We start from the raw sequence: 19,111 nt of genomic DNA on the forward strand, positions 1-19,111 counted from the left end.
TCCTCTCTCCGTGAAGGCAGACCAGGCTTCCCGGGGGGAAGCAAGCGAGTTCTGCCTTTCTCTCGTGTCACAGTCTTCCCTTCCCACAAACGCAGGGGTGGAAGTAGAAAACGGGCATTTGACGTACGCGCCCGTGCTTCGCCTAAAGCGAAAGGCAGCCCAAGCGCCAGGAGGGGCGGACGGGGCGCCGAGCCGCGGAGTGCCGGCGGGCGGCTCGACCCGCACCGCTGCCGCCCCGCCGGCCTCCAGCCGCGCCGCAGCCGCCGCCGCCGCCGCCTCGTACGTGGCGGCTTTCCCAGCGGCTGGAGGATGGCCTTGCCCCGGGCTGGGCTCCGCTCCCCGCCCCCGGGGCCTCGCACCCGCCCCCGCGGGCGCCGTCGGCCGCGGACCGGCCGTGCGAGCGGCCGCTCACGACGCCCCTCCGCCGCCGCCGAGGCCACGGCCCTGGGATCGCCCTCGTCCGCTTAAGAGCGAACGGGGGCTGCCGGGCCCCGGAGCGGGAGGAGAGAGGAGGTGGACCGGGCCCCGGAGGATAGGCGGCCGGCGGCGGGAGCCCGACCCGCTGCCTCCCTCCCTCCGGCGCCTCCATCTTGGCTGGGCGCGACGGCCCTGGCGTGCGCGGGGCACGCCGGGAGCTGTAGTTTCCCCCCCCCCGCCCCGAGGCGGGCCGCGGCTCTGCCGCCGGGCACGCCGGGACTTGTAGTCGTCGCGAAGGAGGCGGTGCTCCCAGCCGGTCCCCGCGCCCGTTGGCTGAGAGAGCGGAGGGGGGCGGTGCCCGCGGGGGCTCGGCCGCCCTCCAGTGGCTACCCGCCTGCCCCGCCTCCCGGTGCGGTGCCGTCACTTCCTCCCCGGCCGGAGCTGGCCCCGCTCATTCTCTTTAGTGTTTGCCCTGTGTCCGCCGCCTCCCTCCGCTGCCGCGGTCGCCCCCCGGCCCCCCCCCGGGACCCGGCCCATGGACTGAGCCGCCCGCTGGCCCGCACCACCAGCCGGCCCGGGAGCCGCAGCCCAGGCAGCCAGGTGAGGGGGGAGGCGGCCCGGGCTCCCCCCGGCGCCGAGGCAGCGGGGCGGGGGGTGGCGGCGGCGGCGGCGGCGGCGGGGCCTAGCGGGGGACGCGCCGAGCCGTGCCGAGCCGAGCCGTGCCGGCGGGGCTGTGGGGAGGGGACCAGCCCCCGCGGCGGGCGGGCCCGCCCCCCACTCCCAGCTCCTTGCTTCCCCCCCCCCCCCCGCCAACCCCCGCCGCTACCTCCCCCCCTCCCCCCCCCCCCCCGGGGCTTTGCCCGGCTCCCGGGGGCGGCGGCGGGCCCGGTGGGCAGCCCCCGGCCCTCTCCCCACCGCCCGGCGCGGGGGAGCGCCCGGTGCGGGGCGGGGGGGTGGGGTGGGTGGGTGCAGGAAGGCGGGGGAGCGGGGCAGGTCGCGGCGGGCGAGCCGCGGAGCCGTCCCCGCCGAGCCTCGGTGGGGCCGCTGGCGGGGGGCAGCGCGGGCACCCGGCCGCCCGCCCGCCCGCTCTCCCTGCCCCAGCGGCCGCGGCGCCCCCCGAGCCGGCGGGGCGAGAGGTGGGGGCGGCGGCGGGGCGGGGGGACTTGTCCGTCCCTAGCGAGGGAAGTGACAGCGGCGGGGCTGCGCTCCCCCGAGGCCGTGCGGCGGGGCGAGCGGCAGCTCCAGGCACCCCAGGTGCTGCAGGCAGGTGATGCTGGCGATCCCGCTCGGCCCCAAAATCCCCGCTCCCGGCTCCGGCTCGGAGGGTGACAGTGGTGTCTCCGGTCCTCCCCCCCCGGCCCCGGCACAGGGGTTGGCGGCAGCACGGCTGGTTTAGGCTCTCCGAACCCCTTGGAGGAAAGTGGCTGCAGCCGTCCTCCTTCCCCGGGTTGCCCAGAGTGGGTGACAACAGTCGCAGACTTCTGCAAAGTCTCAGGGGCACACGATCGCGGTGGGAAAACTCCCGAGACTGAACTAGACTTGTCTGACTGTTCTGATAAAAGGTGGAGATATGGTGACAACAGCAGGAGACGCCCCCAGCCTTCTCCTTCTACAGATTACAGTGCAAACACTCAGACAGCTGGTATTAGCAGCATTAGCTTTCTTTCTGAACACTGGCATCATCGCACTTTCTCCTCATTGCCCGCTGGCTTTGGCAGCCATCACCGCGCCAGGCTCACTTTTCTTTTCGCTGTGTTTTGATCACCACGCTAGTGTTTCGGGAGACGTAACGGCAACAAGTTCCTTTTAAATCTTTACGCTGCTTCTGTCTGTCCTAGAGGTTATACGGGGTTTGATTTCGTTTGGGTTGCCCATCTAGGTGATGCTATAGCTAGTATGTGTTGACAGCCATTTTTCTGATTTATTCATCTGTTGGGTATTCTTGTCATTGCTTTTCTGGCAGGTTTAAGGCAAACTTGGGAGGAACATCATTTGGAATGCAGATGAAGGCTAGGTGTATATATATAGCAGTGAAATAAAATACCTGAATGAAGTCCTTTGTCTGCTTTTGGAATAGTATATTTATAAAATCTTTTCTCTTCTAACTAGAACATGCAAGCGTACTACATAGTTCCCTTGCTCAAACTGACAGAAACGTATTTTTTTTAAATACTAGTGAACATCAGAACGTGATATTTTTTTTTAATGATGTAGCTATAGCTGTGATGAAATAAAGCGATCTCTGATTTGTCTATTTATCATCTCATATATGCAACAAATTTGGATGTTCAGATTTTTACAGAGGTATTCACCGGATGTCTGTCACATCCTAATGAAAATTTAAAGAGCCAATGGGTGGAAGTTTTTACTATATTTTCTATTTTTCTGATGTTGGATCAGAATCTCATTTCAAAACTCTCCTTAAAGGATGTATGCAAGTTACAATTCTTTTTTAATTATTATTTTAAGCAGCCGCTCTTTCTTTGTTTGAAACTTTTCATAACATTTGGCATTAATTGTTTTTTTCACTGTCAGTACCAGTCAGTCAAAGTATTAGATATTTTGTAGCAAAATTAAAGTATTCGTAGGTCGAAGTAAATTTCGGGTGATGTAACTGTACAAAGTTAGAGCGAAATTGAAAACTGCTCTGTGCCTTTCAGATCTTACTGAAGAACAGCAACTTTATTCTGAAGTCATATGAACTTGCAAAAAAAATTTTTTTTAATCGCTTTGTCTAGGATCCTTGCTGAGGGGTTGATTATTTTATAAGAGTTCTTGAAGATGCAGCTGGAACAATAGAGGAGATCTGTGCACTAATTACCATGTTAACTGTAATCAGTATCAGTGGGCTTTTTTGACCTGTTCTACTGCAGGGAAAAAAAAATTCATTCAATATTTTGTCACAGTATTAACTAATTCAGATAGAAGTAAGCATTTAAGTGTTTATTCATGACTGACTTATCACTTTCCGGTTTCTTATTTTGCATTATGTTTGGAACTGTCTGGTTTATGTGTACATCTGCTAGTTCCCTCTTTTCCTTCAGATTTTACTTTCAAATTTTAGCTTTTCATCACCTGTTCTCTTATTAATAATCCATGTTTTCACTCCCGAATTAATTTGCTTAATATTTAGTGTTTCTGCCTTTGAAAATTCATCTTACTGGTACTCGAAAAGAGCATCATCTTTTTCTACAGTCAGTGTTGCCTTTGAGATGTACCTTGTCTTGCCCAAATATTATAAGACAAAGATTTGTCTAAGAAGAAAACATTGTTCAGCTAGTGTTTTACATTTTGTGTAAATAGCCTTAAGTCTGTAAAATTTGTAGTCTTTTTATCTTGATTGGTAGTGAATATTTAATTAGACTTTCCGATTGTAAATAGTTTGATGTTGTTCTTGAACACTGTTGCAGCAGTCAAATGCATTAGAATTTTACCCTATATATTACAAAGCCACCACTGATGTGGCTTTTTCAAAGGTATATTAGGAAACAAACCGTCTCAACAAACCTCCTAGAATTTGTGGCAATTTGTTCTTCATGTTCCAAAATGGTCGAGTGTGGGACAAAGGAGCCTCAGCCACCACATTTGAGTTATTTAAAACCCCTTTAAAAAAGGGGAGGAGAGGAGGAATCTTTCTAACCAATATTTTATCTAGATAATGAATGTCCTGTAATATTCCCCAGTCTGGAAACAACAGGTGAAAATGTTGTTGTTGAACAGTGGGTCTGTCTTTGATGTGACCATAAATTCTGATTTGAGCTGGGGGGGATTGGCCTCCTCCGTCAGACCAGCTCAGCAGATTGTTTCTGCGTGGCAGATAAGTGCTACTGCAATGCCGCGCTTCTACCCAAATGCGGGTTGGTTGACATTGAGTGGCAATAGAGCTACGGGCATCTAAAAATACAGGTGACAGAGGGGTTAGTGAGTAAATGTTGTGCATTCCACAGTTCACTTAGTTGTTTCAGTGCTGCCTAGCCCCCACCTCGGATACCTCCATCCTTCTGCAGGGATAGGACTTGGGTTTTGTGTTCTAGTTGCCCATCTGTGAAATAGGGATAAACGAACTTTCCTGCTTTGAGAACAGGGCTTGTTGTTGATAAGGAACAATTAATCTTCCCTGCTATGTGACTGAAGGGTCAGTAACTGTTCAGATGCACTGTGTTATGAAGCATCTGCCTTTCAGAAATAAATTAATGCTTAATTTAAAACCTCATTTCCTATAGCTAGAACTTTTTGTTGGATATTGTTTATGACATGATTTTTAGTTGGCGATGTCAAGAAGTCCTTGTAATTTGAATCTTGATGGTTTTATCTGGTATCTGTTCTGTTTCTCATTCTACTCTGTTATCGTTCCGTAAACAGCCCTTCCTGCCTGGTGCTGACGGGTCATGAATGAATGCAAAGAAAATTTTAGCAGGGTACGCATGCAAGTTCGTAACACATCGCATAATGAGAACGTCATAACTTCCAGCCTTCCGAATGTGTGCATCCTAAGGAACAGGACACCTTTCCATATTCTGGTCCTGACAATGAAAAAAAAACCTGTTTCTTGGAGGATTTAGTCTCTCTTGTATTTTCAAGTCGTTTGTCAGAGTTCAGAGCAAGACTGTGGTAAGACCCATGTGAGATCCCCCTTTTTGCTAAACCTGTTGTTTAACAAGGCCATTGTCGTCCTCTTATCGGAGACGGAAATGTGCTGTTACCGTCAAGTACACAAAAGTGTGTTTGCAGTTATGGGAATCCGGGCTAGGAGGGACTTGAGGGAGTGAAGTAGTCCATCCCTCTACGGTGTCAGGTATGCCAGCCTCATTCTAAATGGACGTTTATCAATTACTTAAAGTTTGCCAGCGGTGAAGTCACCTCTGTTGCCCAAAGCAGTGTAGTTCATTGCAACCAATTCTATAGGAAAGCGTTTTCTTGGTGCACTTTTAAGCCTCTTGCCTCTAGTTCTGTCGCTTTAAGCGTGAAGAACAGGTTATTCTCTTCCACTCCAAAAATCTTTTATGTACTTGAAGACTGCTGGTTGTCAGGCCCCAGCCAGCCCTCTCCTCTTCAGCATACACAAGCCCAAATCCTTTAGTGTTTTTCTTGAAGGTTATATTTTTCTAAAGCTGAGTGTTTTGTGCTTTTCCTACTTTGTTTTTGCTAACTGGGTCCACGTCTGTCTTGAAGCACGGTACCCGTATGTGGATGCAGTGCTCCAGCTGAAGGCTCGGTAACACTGAATACAGAGTAGGACTACTGCAGATAGCTCTCAGGCTATTCTTCCATTTCTGCACCTTCGTATGATGATTGCTTTTTCTAAAAGAGCCTGTCAGCATTGGCTTGTGTTAGGTAACGATGTTATGTTGGTTGTAACTCTTCTCCCACTCTGCTGGTGTCAGTTGGTGGTTTTTCTGTCCTGTGTTTGATCAGCAAAGTGCCTGCCCAGAACCTTGTACTTGTTCCTGCTGAGATCAAGTGATTCATTTCTGAGCCTGGTTAGACCACCAGAGATGGCCGGAGAAAATTCTGGTATCTTTACACAACTTGGTTTTGATCCCGTCTGGGAGTATTATCCATTTCCTTGTTTTCCAGGTGCTTAATTAAGCCTTCAGAAAAACTGCTAGAAGAGAAGTTGAACTGATAGGACTGTAATCCTCTTGTCTCCCTTCTTCACTCTCCAGATGAAAAAATAGGCACGGTGTCTGCCTTTTCCAGGCTCTGTATCCTCATCTGTTCTGCACAGCTCCTCCAAGATAACTGGTTATAGTTCTAAGATTCATTGTAGGATTTTGAAATGGCTGTCTGAAGTAAATTCAAGAGCTTGTTTATCTACATGCTCTTCTAACCCTAATCAAGATTGAGATCTTACCCATTTTGTTGCTGGTAGTAATGTTGCTAGCATCTGCGCGCAGTTGGCTTTAGTCATGGAAAAGAAGGATTAAACACTTCGTGCTATATTTGTAAGCAGAATAAAACACGTTTTGATTTCCATTTAGAGCAGTCCATGCAGTGACAGGTTTCATATTCAGTACTGAAACAATTTTATTCTAAAATGGTTTTAGCTAGGTTGATTTTTTTTTTTTTATATGCCTATTTATGAGTGAAATCATTAGACTGGAAATGCAGCCAAATGGTTAAATTTATATCAGATTTTTGCAGTTAATAGCTGCCAGAGTTTCTCAGGTTATTGGCTTGCTTTTGGTTTGGCTTTGTGAATTAAGGTCTGGGTCTAATTTCAGTAGCTGATCTCTAGGGCTGTTAGGACGAAGGTTAACTTCGACAGAACTGGAAGCCTTACTACAGAAAGAAAATTTGCAAATGACTCTTACAAGCCTGCAAAGAGCACTATTGTGAGATTCCACTGTTTGTGTAAGAAAAATCACTTGGGTTTGGGGAAAGAGCAAGGAAAGAAGATTCTTGGATCAGGTTGGAATTTCTGCTTGGAAAGACATAACTCCATTAAGCAGTCTGTCAGTGAGAATTTAATAGTCATACAAATTCTTGTCATCCAAACGGATGAGGCAAACTCAATGTAGTGGTGAGGCATTTACTACAGAAGATCTTTTTGTAGCTTTAGGAAGCAGAATGCTAACTCTCTGTTTTTCCTTTTAGGCATTCTCCATCATAAATATCCTATTCAGAACTAAATCCAAATCTTCACTCTCTGGATCTCCTAAAGGTACAGGAAACTTTCTTAAAACGTTAAAGTTTCTTACCTTTTATTTGCATTGTATTAAAGAAACCACAAGTTGTGGTAAAACATGATTATCCACAGGAAGTGTCAGGGTTTTGTTTGATCCTCTGGCTTCTATCTTGAATGCCTCTGAGAATTATAACACAAAAAAGCCCCAAGAGAACTTTTATCTGAAAATGCTACATTCTTTCTTTTATATAGGAAGATTTTAATTTATTTTTGGCCGAGTGGACTGAGACTATGTTCACATCTTTGTGCATTTCTTTGTTTGCCTTTTGGTTACCTTCGTGACTTCTGAACTTTGCGTTTTAATGTATTCAAAGGTTTCTGGGAATTTTCCAGGCATTGGTGCGCCAAAACAAAAATAAAATTCTAAAAACTGGAGTGGGGAACAGTGCTCTGTCATCTGAAAATCCATCTCCATTATTGTCCATAGGTCATTGAACTGTTTGATGGCAACCATTACCATCCTGAGGATAATATTCTAGTGCAACATTGTCTCAATAAAATTTAAAATATTAATGTCTGAGCTAGCAGAAAGTAAGTGTGGAAAGGTGGGAAAGGAGGAAGTTATGTGATTAGCTGCTGGCTAAGATGGTATGAGTACAACATTCACCTATCTTTCGATGTTTGCGAGTGGTTTTAAGTTCTAGCAATGCCTCGAGTATTGTATAGGGGTCACTTATTTGTGCTAGTATTTGCCTTGAAAAGTTTGAAGTAGCTAACCCCTGATTACATGGAAAAATCATGTGAAATACTGGCATCTCTTTGTTTCTCTATCCACTGAAACAGCCTTTATAAGTTGTTAGCCTCAGCTTTCTAGATCATGGTGCTTTTTCTCAGATAGTTAGGATTTTGTAAGCCTGTTATAGGGTAGAGGGCATATTACTTTGTAAAAGCACTGGAAACCCTTTTATAATCACCGAATAACCTATAATTAAATGTGCACTGGTGGACAGTGAATTCTTATACCCTAGTGAAATACTTCACACAAATCAACTACAGTATCATAAACTTCACAGGTAGCTGAAAAAATACAAACAAAATTCCAGTTTGTTTTGTCAGACTGTTCTTTGAAGTTGCTTGTCAAAGTATGAGCTAAGTGTTTTTAAAAAGAAAACATCATATATATTTGTATATATAAACTTGTAAAGTATAATCTTGCAAGTTACTACCTAGTGTCTAAAATTGTCAGAAATTTGTCAAGTGGAATTTCAGCATTTCATAAGATGTTTTTAATGCCTACTTAGTTTTGGTTCTGCCTAGATTCAATCTAATGAACTCTGAAATAGTTCTGAATTGGTGATAACTTACAGGATGTAGAGTTGATTTTGATCTGAATATAAAAACATGTGAGATGGGTGTATTGGCGGAGGAGAGAGAAACACGATGGTGATGTAGCAATTTACACAGAAATGCTGTAGCAATTTATGTAGAAACAAGCATTATATTCGCTTAAGTTAAAAACGATACATTAATTGGAAAAGTTTTATTTTCATTGCAATTCAGTTCTCTTCCTAATAATAAATTTCTGTTCAGCTGTGGTGAAAGAGCAGCACGACCAGATACTCAGCTACTCGAATGTCTTGGGGATAAACCTTGAACAGCAGTGTTCTACAGGTTTCAGATTTCTATTTCAAGTAAAGATACAGCTTATTGACTCCTTAAAATTTCTTTTTGGTTAGGCGTTGCAGCTTTTCCTTCCTCCACCTTTAGGAACAGTCATGGAAGGGAGCACTCTACACAATCCTGTTGAGTGCATCTTTTCTTTCTTGCTAAATTAATGGCTCCAGAGGCCGGGTATTTGTATGGTAATTTTGGCCATCAAATCATGGCTACACTTGTAATTGCAAAGCATTTTGCAAAGAAGGGTGGGTGGGATTGTTACCATCTTGCAGATGCATAAAATGAGCTGTGCTTAAGCTCTCAATACTTGGTTTCTTATGAGGTTGGAAGCCTTTTGGATTCCCAGAAGGTACCTGAGGGCTGAACTCTTGCAGTTTGTTGGAAGGTTGGGGGAGGGTGTGGTGAATTCCAGCGAGGTGTGCTTCAAACACTTTCCTAGGTCCTTACTCGTCCATTTAGATGTGACTGAGCAGCCAGACTGCCAAAGAAGTTGGGCAATTGGTCTCTATGCTGAGAATAAGCAGGTTATGAGCTATGGATGTGTCTGCAGCAATTTTTTTGTCTGGTCGTCGAATGTGCACAGCTGAAGTCTATTTGAAATTGGATCGGTTTCCAAAAACCTTATTGTTTCAAGCACTAGGATGTGACCTCAAGTCTCCGCAGATTTTTGTGAATAACGGCTGAATTGTCTGTTAGAATGTTATTCTAACCAGAGGTGTTTGAAGAAAAGCTTTTTCAGGCTGAACACTGATGGCTGTAACTGTTGATGGAGAGAGAGCTGGGTGGAGAGCAGCCTGAGCTGTACGGCTGGGAGGTTCTGTAGTACTCTGCTGTAAATATAGCAAGGGAACTAATAATACCCTTGTCAGGGACTTCCCTTCTTGGGAGAAAAAAAATTACTAGGGATTGGTATACTGTTCTTCTCTGCATTGTATGTATGACTAGAAAAGCACTTTAACAGATGTATTTTGGAGCTGAAATTCTGTGTTCCCTAAAACCAGGTGATGGCAAATAAATGGAGGATAGTGCCTTGCTTTAAAAGGAAAGTACTTGTAGGCAGAGTTTTCTGAAAAGAATTTCAGACTTCCTTTCCAGCATGATCTGAAAGATCCTGATGTTACTGTCTTCAAAGTAAAAACTTTTGGTGTCATCTTCTCAAAATGTGTGGATTAGAAACTGTTTAACTTCAATTACTTTGAAGGGCATTGCACTTCAGCAGGAAAGGAGAATTAGCTTGCTTTATTGCACTGTGAGACTTTATAGTCTTTTCCAGGCAATTATTATTGTTGTATTATGTTTAAAAATTTTCAGTGTTTCTAGTGATGCTCCTGGGAATGAAACTTTGTGATTATAAAATTATTACCCTGGAGTCTTATTCTACATACTTTTCATCTTTGTCTTACAACTTCTTGGAGTTCCTTTAGACAGACTCCCTAATACCATTTTCACAGTTAGAATGCACCCAGTGTGTAACTTCTGCAAATTTAGTAGTCAAATACAGGATTTGTTTTGAGTATAATCTACATATAGGTCTTCTGAACTAATTTCGCTCTCTAGTAAAAAATAAAGTTACCCAACCGGTAGTGTGATAAGTCTGACATGTTTATGTTTTTTCAAAGTAAAAATTTTCCAGATGGTACATTTGTTGGTGTATCTGTTGTTTTCTGGTAGCTTCTTTCCTGTTATTTAATAAACAAACAAATCAATCTTTGTACCCATAAATGTATTAACCTGGGTTCTCCTCTTAGGTTTGTTTTGTCAGTAACTAGCTAAAAACTTCACTCTGACTCATTGCTGCTCCTCTTACATTTGGAAGTCCATTCACAGGTTCAGAATTTGAAGCTTACAGAGCACTAGTGGAGTTGTGTTGCTACTAATAGCTCCCTAGTGGTATCTAGAGCAGTGATTTCTTTTCTTTTCATCTATAAATTGTGAAAGAATAAACCCTTGTTTGCTGCCCTAATAAAATCTGTAGGTGACCAGTGTATGTGTGCATGCCTTTCTGTGCAAAATGTATTTACTTGGTTGTAAAATTTATTTTTAATAAATAAATTGATATGTGTATCGTAAGCGGATATGGGCAGCTGAGCTCTGGCAGCAATGATAGCCTTCAAACTGGCAACCTGTTAGTGTATATTTAGGTTTAACTGTTTGAGCATGAAGATAATGTTGCATCCGTGTGTAGGAGAAACCCAATACTAATTTGTTGGTGGAAGAAAGACCTATCACGATACTTCATGTTGGCTGGTGCAAGTTCATCACCTGAAAGCGTTTTTTCATAAATGAACATGGATGCCTATGAGAACTTTCAACTCTTCTTTACAGTGTTGCAAGGCCAAATGGCTCTAAATTGATGCTTGAACTGTGACTGAACATGTTCTAGCTTAAATAGAGTAACCTTCAAAATGCATGTAGCTTATGAAGTTTATGAACTCCTACACCTTCACTTTTCCCAGTCATAGCTACTTCGGGATTTTCTGCTGGACACCAGTTGTGTTCCCCTCATAAATGGCTAGGCATTCTTCTTGGTGAGCCTGGGGAGGGAAAAAGTATATGATTATAATAAAGGTTGCATGCTCTCAATAGTTGTTTTGTAAAGACTGCATTTATTGCTTGCCCTTCCAAGTTAAAAACTTAGACTTCAAATGGTAGAATGCACGAAATGTAATCTGTTCATGAAGGTTGCTCTTTGTTTAGTATATAAGCGGTGGCTATCGGTTTAAGTAACTGGATATGCTTTGTAAGTGGATTCAGTGATGGGGAAAACAGATGGATAGTTATCTTGAATGAACAAGCATAAATAAAGCTTCTATACTACTTCTCTTTTATAAATGAAAGAAATTTGAAGCTTAAATGATAGGGCATATAGATTGAAATATGCTGTTAAAACTGGATGCATAAGTGACTTACTGCATACAAAACGGAAACAATGGATGCTTGATGGAACGCTTTTTCCCCTTTTCCCCTTTCTGCTGATGGAGAAATAATTTCAACAGATTGTTAGTTAGAGAATGCTAAATATTTAGTATAATCTTTTTTTTATCTTTGTATTTTAGGTCAGCAATTTGGCTTCATCACACTGAGTTTGCCTGCATTCAAAGCTGTTTACCTACAGTAATTTGCTCTGGTTGGAAGTGAACATGTCTCAAGTTCAAATTCAGAATCCTTCTGCTGCCCTTGCAGGGAGCCAAATATTGAATAAAAACCCATCTCTTTCACAGCCTTTGAGTATTCCTTCTACTACTAGTTCTTTGCCCTCTGAAAATGCAGGTAGACCTATCCAAAACTCTGCTTTACCCTCTGCGTCAGTTACATCCACCAATGCAGCTGCAGGTAAGATTGAGTGTCTGTTAATAAGTGTGTATATTCTTAGTGTTTATACTTTGTTATGATATATTCCTGATGTCTTGCACCTACAAATACTTTAACAGTGATATTTATCCAACTGCAATAGCTTGTGATGCTTTCTCCCCATTGAATGAAATCTCTTTGGGACAGAAGCAAACTTTTCCACGAAGTTCTAATAATTAATTGAAATGTTTGTAATAGTAAAGAATATTTCAAATCATATAACATTGAATTTTTAAAACATTGCTATCCATCTTTTCTACAAGTAGCTTGTTTTAAATATAAAAAATGTGTTGTTTGAAACAGTTTGTTTAGTTCTATTATCTTTAGTTCTTTTATGACCAGTTTAATGATAAATATATTGTGCTAATAAAATATAAGAGAGTGAGTAAAAGGTAATACATAAAAAATAGATAATAGGGAAAAATAGGAGAAGGAAAAAGAAACTAACTGACTTTTTGAAATTATTCAAAGCAAGTGACCGTGATGGATACTTAGAAGATTTGCTCTTTGAAATGTACTACATAAGATGCAAGCTAAATGTGGGAGTCTCCTAACTTTGTACTTCTGGCTTGCATTAAAACATTAAATTTAATGATGATGTCTTTTAGGCACGCACGTTACTTGGAAATCCCAAAGTTCAGTAGATTGTTGCCAGTTTGGCTAATGAGCAGAGCTGTCTATTCCAGCAAATCTTCTCTGAGAAGTGGTGTATTGCAGACAACTAAATGCTAAGCCAATGAGATTATTTATTTTTAATTAAAAATTGTAGTAGAGTCTCTAGCTACCTGTTCATTTATCTGATTTTATGTAATCTTTCAGCTCCTTCAAACATGGCAAACCCCAAAGAGAAAACCCCAATGTGTCTTGTGAATGAGTTAGCCCGTTTCAACAAGATTCAGCCTGAGTATAAGCTTTTGAGTGAGCAAGGTCCAGCTCATTCTAAGGTAAATATTTCTTATTGCTGTTGTTCATGCTTTTTCATAAGCTGAAAGACAAAGTATAAGTTTTTGGTGCAACATAATACAGAATAATAGAGAGCAATGGGAAGCTCACCAAAGTACCGATGGTAGGGAAGTGTGGAGCTGTTACATGTGTACTAAAATGTTGGTTTCCCATAGTACATAAAGTTGAACTTACCTGTTAACTTAAACTACTTAGCTTTTTTGAAGAGTTAGTTATGTTAGCTCCATTATGAGATGCTTGACTTTGACTTTCATTTTATAAAGCAAAGTTTGTCCCTTGCACTCTTTGCTAAAAAATTTTGTATTAAATATGGATGATCTTTATACAGTCACTTTTCTGGTATGATGTTAAGCTTTTGTTCTACATTTTGCCTGTTCTGCAAATTTTATGTGTTCTTCCTGTGGTGCATTTTAATATTTTGAAATTAATCCCACCAACTTTAAAAGATTAAAATAGTTTCTTAGTCCAAATTATCTTGTGAGATGCAGGAAGATTTATGGCAATTATGTTTCTTTAGGAAAAATGCTACATAAGGAGTTGTAGTGCTTTTGTGTCTATGTAGTTGGCAAGGTACTAATCTATATTTGTTGATATGCCTGGTATAAGTTTTTACTACTTAAAATTAAGAGTTCTTCTCTCTTATCCACATCATAACTGAATGTTGCTTTGCTGTTGTTCTGTTTTAGTTGTAAATAAAATGAAACTTTCTATCCTAATTGCCCAATATTTGGAAAACAAGGATCTTGGTATATGTTCTCTAATGCTTGAAGTACAGTATGATAGAACAGCACTAAACATTCATCTGTTCTGGAACACTTACTTTAGCAAAAGAATCTTTAGTTCTTCAGAGTGAAGAACGCTCGGCTTATAAGAATGCCGAGGGTAGACCAGCGTGTGGTGTGCATTCCATATGATGACATATCTTTTACAGTGGGTCAAAATCTTGGTAATACACAATTCCTTTGGTGTTCTGTTCATATGCAGAGAGATAGTTTTTCAGGAATACAGCAAATATACGAGCAGTTTGTGTTACTTCAAAGAACGTTGAAGAAGGGAGTTTTAGCATTATTAAACTTCTTAATCCTCATTAAAGATCTCTATTGTATGAGAACTGAGGTCAAGGCATACAAGGAAAATCAGCCTGGGATGTGTCTATTTAATCTGACATCATCTCCTTAAGGTGTTTCCTGGAATAGTGCTTGTTGTATGTTAGACGAATTGCCTTGGAATTGAATAATATTAAGAACTAAAATCTTTTGACCAAAGTATGTGTAATGTCAGCTTTAATGTGCAAAGGAGGCAAGGTTTGCCTTTACAAAAAGTGTTGGAATAACATTCAGAGCATCTGTTCGCTTGTGTTTTCATTCTGATTGAAACTAAATTTCATTTAATTACCAGGAAGACCTTGGCTTGCTGTTGTCTGATTAATTTGTGAACATCTAGGGCAATATATACCCTTCCTTACCCCACACACTTAAAAAGCAGAACCACAGAGCTTTGCTATGTAATCAAATAGGCATCTGCTCACCTGTGGACATGTTGGAGCTTTTATGGTGCGATGTGAACTTACCTGTCTTTAAACTGCTGAAAAATATAATTAAAAAAACCCCACAGTATTAAAGCAAGGATTGAGTTATGGGGAATAAAAAGTCTGAATTTCAAGGCTGCCATTCCAAGTAATGTTGGCATACTAGCTATCCATGTAGCTGTCACCTCTATACACATTGTGTCTTTTGGGTTTTTAGCCTATATGATCTCATGCAGTATGCGGGAAAGTTGCTAGCTACAGTTATTGTGAAATTCTTAGTTCAGTAATTGGGGAAGTCCTATCGACGTCCAAGTGTTCAAAAAATCTGGAGATGACATGGTACTTGAGGAAGGCTTTGATATTCTCAACTTTTACATCACTAAAAGACTCATTGTTTTGTGTAAGAGGGTCTAATAAATGATGTGAATTCTGAAGCAGCTTGTAATAAAATTCATGTTTTCTATTTTTGAGGTGTTTACAGTGCAACTGACTCTTGGGGACCAGCACTGGGAAGCTGAAGGAACTAGTATTAAAAAAGCTCAACATGCGGCAGCTGCCAAAGCTTTAGAAGGGACAAAATTCCCTAAGCCTACAGCTCGTCCATCTCGTAGTGAAGGCAAGAATCCAGGTATTTGCCACACAAAGTGATTAAAAAAAAAAAAATAGAATACACCTTTCTGGTTTTGGTATGTATTTTAAAGTTGCATAGGGATGAATAAAACCAGTGATTCTGCATATTTAACAATGGCAATTGTCAGGTTTTGTGAGAACATCATCTTGATTTAATCTTTGATTTTTGTAGGCAACATGATAAGAATCATCATATTAACAAGTTAAAAGTATAGGGTTTTTCTATCAAGTCAATCAGGCTTGAAGAACCCACTGCTTAACTTACTGTTTAGTATTATAGCACTTGGTGAAATCCTGGAAAAGATGATTATCCTAATCTTAAAAAAAAAGAAAACTGAGTAAAAAAAATCCAAACAAACAAAAAAAAAAAACCATAAGGAATTTGTTCACAGCAAAGAATAATCTTTTGCATGGGCAGATGAATGTGTTTGGTAATTCCGATAGGATAATTCAAAAGTTTGACAATAAAGATTTCTTCGGAAATGTTTAATTTAAAAAAACAAAACAAAACTTAAATTTCTGTTGAGAGATTGGATGAGAACTTTGGAATTTGCATAATTTGTACTTCTTTAAAGAGAAATAGATGTTGATTTGTATAAAAGTTTTAGTTTGCTATGTTTAGGGAACTTCTTACTTTACTAAGGTTGCTTTTAAGTTATATTTAATATATAAAATTAATTAAGAACTAGCTTCACATCTCAGCTGCACATGTGATTGTTTTGCATTTACTTAGTCACTTGAATTCAAAACTATTGGGATAGCATTAGCATGTTCAGCAAAGATTAAAACTTATTTTTTGTGCCAGTTGTATTCTGTTATCACCTAAATTCTTTTTTTAGAAACACTTTGTACAGTCAACAGTGAAAATATTAGAAGCTAGCAATAACTTATTTTGTCTGTGAATCTGTTCCATAATTTCATTTTCTTTTGACGATTGCCCTATAACAAAACACTGTTGTACTAAAATACACAGATTTTTGAGCCAGTGAGGCCTGTGATAGAAAAACTTACATTTACATGACTATACTTTCTCAAATGAGAATAGTCAGGGAGTCAGTTCTCATCCACACGATATCTGTGTTGAGAGAAATGTTTATGGTCCTCAGTAGCAATATACCTTCCTTTTGAAAAGGCCAGTTACAATTTGAAAGTGAAGAGTCATAAAAACCCTTCTTAGGTCATTGAGTACAAAGAGAAATATTTGATCATTCTCAGTAAACAACAGACACAGAAGGTATGCAGCATGTCTGTTAATTTAAAAGTATTTAAAAATACTTAAAGAAAGAGGAAAGAGGAAATTCTGTTCTGCAGACCACATTATTAGATACACTGTAAAAATCAATAAATTGGTAGCTTCACAAGTTTAAAGCAAAATACAACAAAACAAAACAAAAAAATAAAGCCCCCAGCAAAAAAGGATTTGTCACAACCCCACTAGGCTGCTAATTTAATATGCATCATGTAGACTTACTTTCTTCGTGTTCATTAGCATTTCTATTGAAAATTCATTCATTTAAGATACTGCATATGGCAAAACTTGAGCTCATTTTCCCCTGCTTTGAGAGAGCATAAATGTTTAGATTGTTTCAGTTCCTTTTGACAGTTGGACTACTCTCTTTATATGCCTTTTTATTTAGACAGCGTAACCCCCACAGTGGAGTTGAATGCACTTTGCATGAAGCTGGGAAAGAAACCTATGTACAAACCTATCGATCCTTATACAGGGATGAGATCCACTTACAACTATACTATGAGAGGTGGTACTTATCCTCCACGGTATGTATTGTTTAATTTTTTGGTTTTGCAGTCTCCTATCTTTGAACATCCGCTCTCATCATCTGAGTGCTTTGATGCTATCTTCTGAAAACTAGCAAAAAATACAAGGTCCCTTAAAGGGATATTCAGCTTGAAACATAGCCAGCTTATGAGGCAAAAGGTTTTGATAAGTAGACCCCATTAATATCTGTAATTTGTCTTATTTAAGGGTTGGGGTTTTTTTTTCCTTTGGAGGGGAGGGGAAAGGGATGAAGAAGTGTTTTTGAGGGCATTTGGTTATAGCCAGCTTCATGAAGTGACTAGCTAAATATTAGTTAAATATTTCTTGCATTTCCTTTCTGTGTAAAAGCAAAAGTGGAGGAAACAGTGTGATGCTTTTTCTAAAGCTATTTAAATTAAAGCTTCCATTTAAAGAATTTTATATGGGTATAGGAATTGAGAATTCAAAACTTACTGGCCACCAAGTCTATAAAAATGAAGTTACATTGTCTTTCTGTATTCTAGTTGGTTAGAAATGTGTTGGTCTTGTAAAACAAGAAATGTTGATACTCTGTTTCAAAGCCGTCCCCCTAAAATCTTTTAGACTTTAAATCAAAATTTGGCTTTTTAATACTAGTACTCCAGTGCTCAGTCATGGTTACTGATACCCAAGAGATTCATCCACGTATAATTTATGTTTCTGTTTACTTTGTAGGCCAAACTATTTGCTTATTTAAATCTCTCTCTTTGCAGGTACTTTTACCCATTTCCTGTTGGGCCCTTACTTTATCAAGTTGAGCTTTCAATTGGAGGGCAGCAGTTTCATGGGAAAGGAAGAACAAGACAAGCTGCTAAGCATGATGCAGCTGCTAAAGCACTGAAAGTACTGCAGAATGAGCCCTTGCCTGAGAAACCAGAGGTGGGAATTAATCTTATTGTTGTAAGCATAAGTTGCTGTGATAAACTGAGATATTGTTGTAGATTTTTTCCTTATTGAGAGGAAGATGACAGTTGTGAAATTTAATTCTGTGTAGTAGTGTTAACCTACTTGTGTCAATAGCAACACTTTGATTTAAAAACATAGATTTCTATGGAACTAGAGTTTTCCCAAATGAAGTTATATTAATTCTTTTGCTGTCATATTTTTCCACAGCAATGCTATAGACCTCTGTCAGATATGAGCACTGGAAGCGTAGATAGGAACTAATATCTTATCAGGTACAGATCATATACAAACTTCTGAAGAAGTGTGTAAATGGGGTACTTGCATTCTTGTATGGGCAACATAGAAATCAGACATGGGTTTGCTTGCTGGGCAAAATTCCTACATGATTTTGGAAAGAACCATGGAAGTTCTGGAAAAGCAGGAAGTTCGTGGAAGTAGTAAACTCATACACACATTTTGATATGAATATAAGAAGCAAATTTTTATCCCTCCATATATTTATGGCTGCCCAGCACTTTCCTTTCCAAGACCCTGTTATTGGGGTTTTTTCATGCTTTTTTGTTAAGTTGCATTAGGCAGAAGGTCTCATTGTGTGCACAAAAGTTACTCGTAGCTTTTAGGACTGACTGTGTGCACCTTCTCTGTATTTTGTCTGACTGCTTTGCCCAAAGACTACTAGAAAGAGCATATTTAGTCTTTCCTTTATGGGCTTATTATACCATTTTGTCTGAGTTATGAGGGCTTGATGTTAGAACTAAGAGCAAGAGTACGTCTATTGATGTACTCCATGCTGGCATCTAGATCGTGTTGAGGAGGCGGCCATGCGATACAAACCTAGAAGCAAGAGAGACTAGGACATTGTCAGAGAGGTGAGGAACAGGATGTGGAGGTTAGACTGATAACTTAGAATTGGGGGAGCATGAGAACTTGCTGGATACAGAGTCTGGCTACGTGCTGAGAAAGAAGGAAAATGAAGAATTGGGCAAGAAGGTAACAAGGGGTCTCAGACTGGGGAAAAAAAAATAGCTGGGAACTACCAGGAATGGCAGAGCAAGAGATTTGAGGAATGTGTTGTGAAGCCAAGGGACATTGAGTTAAAACTTCCAAGTGTGTTTGTGGGAATTATTGCCCAGATAATTAGGCAAAACCACTGGATCTGATGGTTCAGGGAAGAGGCCTAGGAGGCACTGATGGTAGTGGTTCAGGTGACAGAAAG

The 19,111-nt window shown here is 41.0% G+C and overlaps 1 protein-coding gene across 6 annotated transcripts in view; it reads left to right on the forward strand.

The window, feature by feature from the left end:
* Window positions 1–850: 850 nt before the first annotated feature.
* STAU1 (staufen double-stranded RNA binding protein 1) overlaps window positions 851–19,111 on the forward strand; it is a 34,562-nt gene continuing 16,301 nt past the window's right edge. For 5 of the 6 annotated variants that reach the window (XM_049816598.1, XM_049816604.1, XM_049816600.1 and 2 more), the window contains exons 1-7: window positions 851–1,017; window positions 7,015–7,081; window positions 11,779–12,055; window positions 12,893–13,017; window positions 15,036–15,192; window positions 16,832–16,970; window positions 17,703–17,868. In XM_049816598.1, the coding sequence (XP_049672555.1) occupies window positions 11,863–12,055; window positions 12,893–13,017; window positions 15,036–15,192; window positions 16,832–16,970; window positions 17,703–17,868 (780 nt within the window). In that variant the 5' untranslated portion in view covers window positions 851–1,017; window positions 7,015–7,081; window positions 11,779–11,862. The remainder of the gene's footprint in view (window positions 1,018–7,014; window positions 7,082–11,778; window positions 12,056–12,892; window positions 13,018–15,035; window positions 15,193–16,831; window positions 16,971–17,702; window positions 17,869–19,111) is intronic. The other variant, XM_049816599.1, reaches the window with a different exon arrangement.

The sequence above is a fragment of the Accipiter gentilis genome, chromosome 14 (assembly GCF_929443795.1).
Source record: "Accipiter gentilis chromosome 14, bAccGen1.1, whole genome shotgun sequence".
Lineage (NCBI taxonomy): Eukaryota > Metazoa > Chordata > Aves > Accipitriformes > Accipitridae > Astur > Astur gentilis.